Genomic DNA, 1715 nt, shown 5'->3' on the forward strand with positions numbered 1-1715 from the left:
CACCCAAAAGGTCATGGTATAAGCCTCCTGGTTAATAAATATGCCTTCTGGTCCATGTCTAATAGTCAGTCCAACAAAAAAGTTAATTGTACACATTTTTCTCATTTCAAACTTAGTCTCCATTAACTTCCTGAATTTAGCTGTTAAGCTAGGATTCGTGGAGCGAAATATGATGCCATCAATGTAAATTTAAACTATCATTAAGTGTTTGCCTTCTTTCTTAGGAAAGAAGGTTGGGTCAACCGAACCTTGCTTGAATTTCGACATGTTGAGAAAGCGAGTTAGAGTTTCATACCAGGCTCTCGGTGCTTGCTTCAGACCATAGACTGCTTTATCCAAAACATAGCAATGATCAGGATACTTCTCGTTCACAAATCAAGGTGGTTGCTCAATGTACACCGTTTCTTCTAGTTCTCCATTCAAGAAAGCACACTTTACATCCATTTGGAAAACTTCGAAGTTTTTATGTGCAACATATGCTAGAAAGATTCATACAAATTCAAACCTTGGAATAGGAGCGAAGGTCTCCTCATATTCAATCCCTTCTTCCTGACAGTATCCTTTCACCACCAGCCTTGCTTTGTTGCGAATGACATTACCCTCCTTGTCCAATATATTCCTGAAGACCCATTTTAAACCGACCACAGATGCATCCTTTGGTGTAGGATCAGTCTGCAAACACGATTCTGTTTAAACTCATGAAGTTCGTCTTGCATTTCTTGTACCCAATCAGAGTGATCAAGGGCTGCATTGACCGTCTTTGGTTCAATTTTGGAGACAAACGAATTAAACTTGCAATATTCAACTTGAGAGAATAAAGCAATTTGTTTCGCTTTAAGTTGGGAGCATGTGAGAACTCGCTTAGAAGATTCACCAATTATTTGTGTTTTAGGATGATCGTTTGTCCATTTCATGAGAGGAGGGTAGTTTGGGTCATCAACATGATCCAGCTCAGCATTTACTTCTTCTTCAAGTTCTGATTGTTTGCCTTTGTCATTTGTAGTTTCACTCCCCCCCTTAAATGATGAAGCGTAATCTGTATCGGGTTCAGGACTCTCCCCTTGGTTGGACCATCATTGGTTGTGGTAGGAGGTGAATTCTCCCTTTCGAAAGGCAATCCGACTGATTTTGATACTAACGAACCCTCCCCCTTGAATGTTGAGTTATCACTTGGAGGGTCAATTGAGGGTTGATTTTTGGTTGGTGTGGGAAGATCACTTTCCATGTCTTTTGTAGCATCATCGATAAGCTTTTTTAGGTTGTCAATTTTGTTATCTACTGCTTTCGCTTCTGAATGTATTGTTTTCTCAGGTTCATCAAAGAGCACCATTTACTCTTCAAACAAGTTTGAGATTGGAATCGAGACTTGGCTTGAGTTTGGAAAGATGTCTTTTCCAGTAATATCGCTTGTTTTAATCTTCTTCATATAATTGTCATCAAAATCACATAGTGGGTTTCTTCAATCCTCCTGGAGCGTTCATTCAAAACTCTATATGCCTTTGATGTAAGTGAATAACCAAGAAATATCCCCTCGTCTGCTTTTACGTCGAACTTGTTTCGGTTCCCTTTGGAGTTGAAAATGAAGCATCTTGAACCGAAAATGTGGAAAAACTTTATGTTGGGTTTACAGTTGCTCATAATCTCGTACTGAGTAATGGAGAATCACTTGTTGAGGAAGGATCGGTTTTGAGTGTAGCATGCAGTTGCAATTGCAT

At 39.4% G+C, this 1715-nt stretch overlaps 1 protein-coding gene across 1 annotated transcript; it reads right to left on the minus strand.

Moving 5' to 3' along the window:
• Window positions 1–489: 489 nt before the first annotated feature.
• On the minus strand, window positions 490–1330 carry LOC145035897 (uncharacterized). The gene is made up of 3 exons (XM_078984399.1): window positions 1144–1330; window positions 726–1060; window positions 490–672 (listed from the first exon to the last, which is right to left on the minus strand). The coding sequence occupies exons 1-3, from the start codon at window positions 1328–1330 to the stop codon at window positions 490–492; spliced, it is 705 nt and encodes a 234-aa protein (XP_078840525.1).
• Window positions 1331–1715: the final 385 nt, after the last annotated feature.

The sequence above is a fragment of the Lactuca saligna genome, chromosome 3 (assembly GCF_052625555.1).
Source record: "Lactuca saligna cultivar CGN05327 chromosome 3, ASM5262555v1, whole genome shotgun sequence".
NCBI classification, from domain to species: domain Eukaryota; kingdom Viridiplantae; phylum Streptophyta; class Magnoliopsida; order Asterales; family Asteraceae; genus Lactuca; species Lactuca saligna.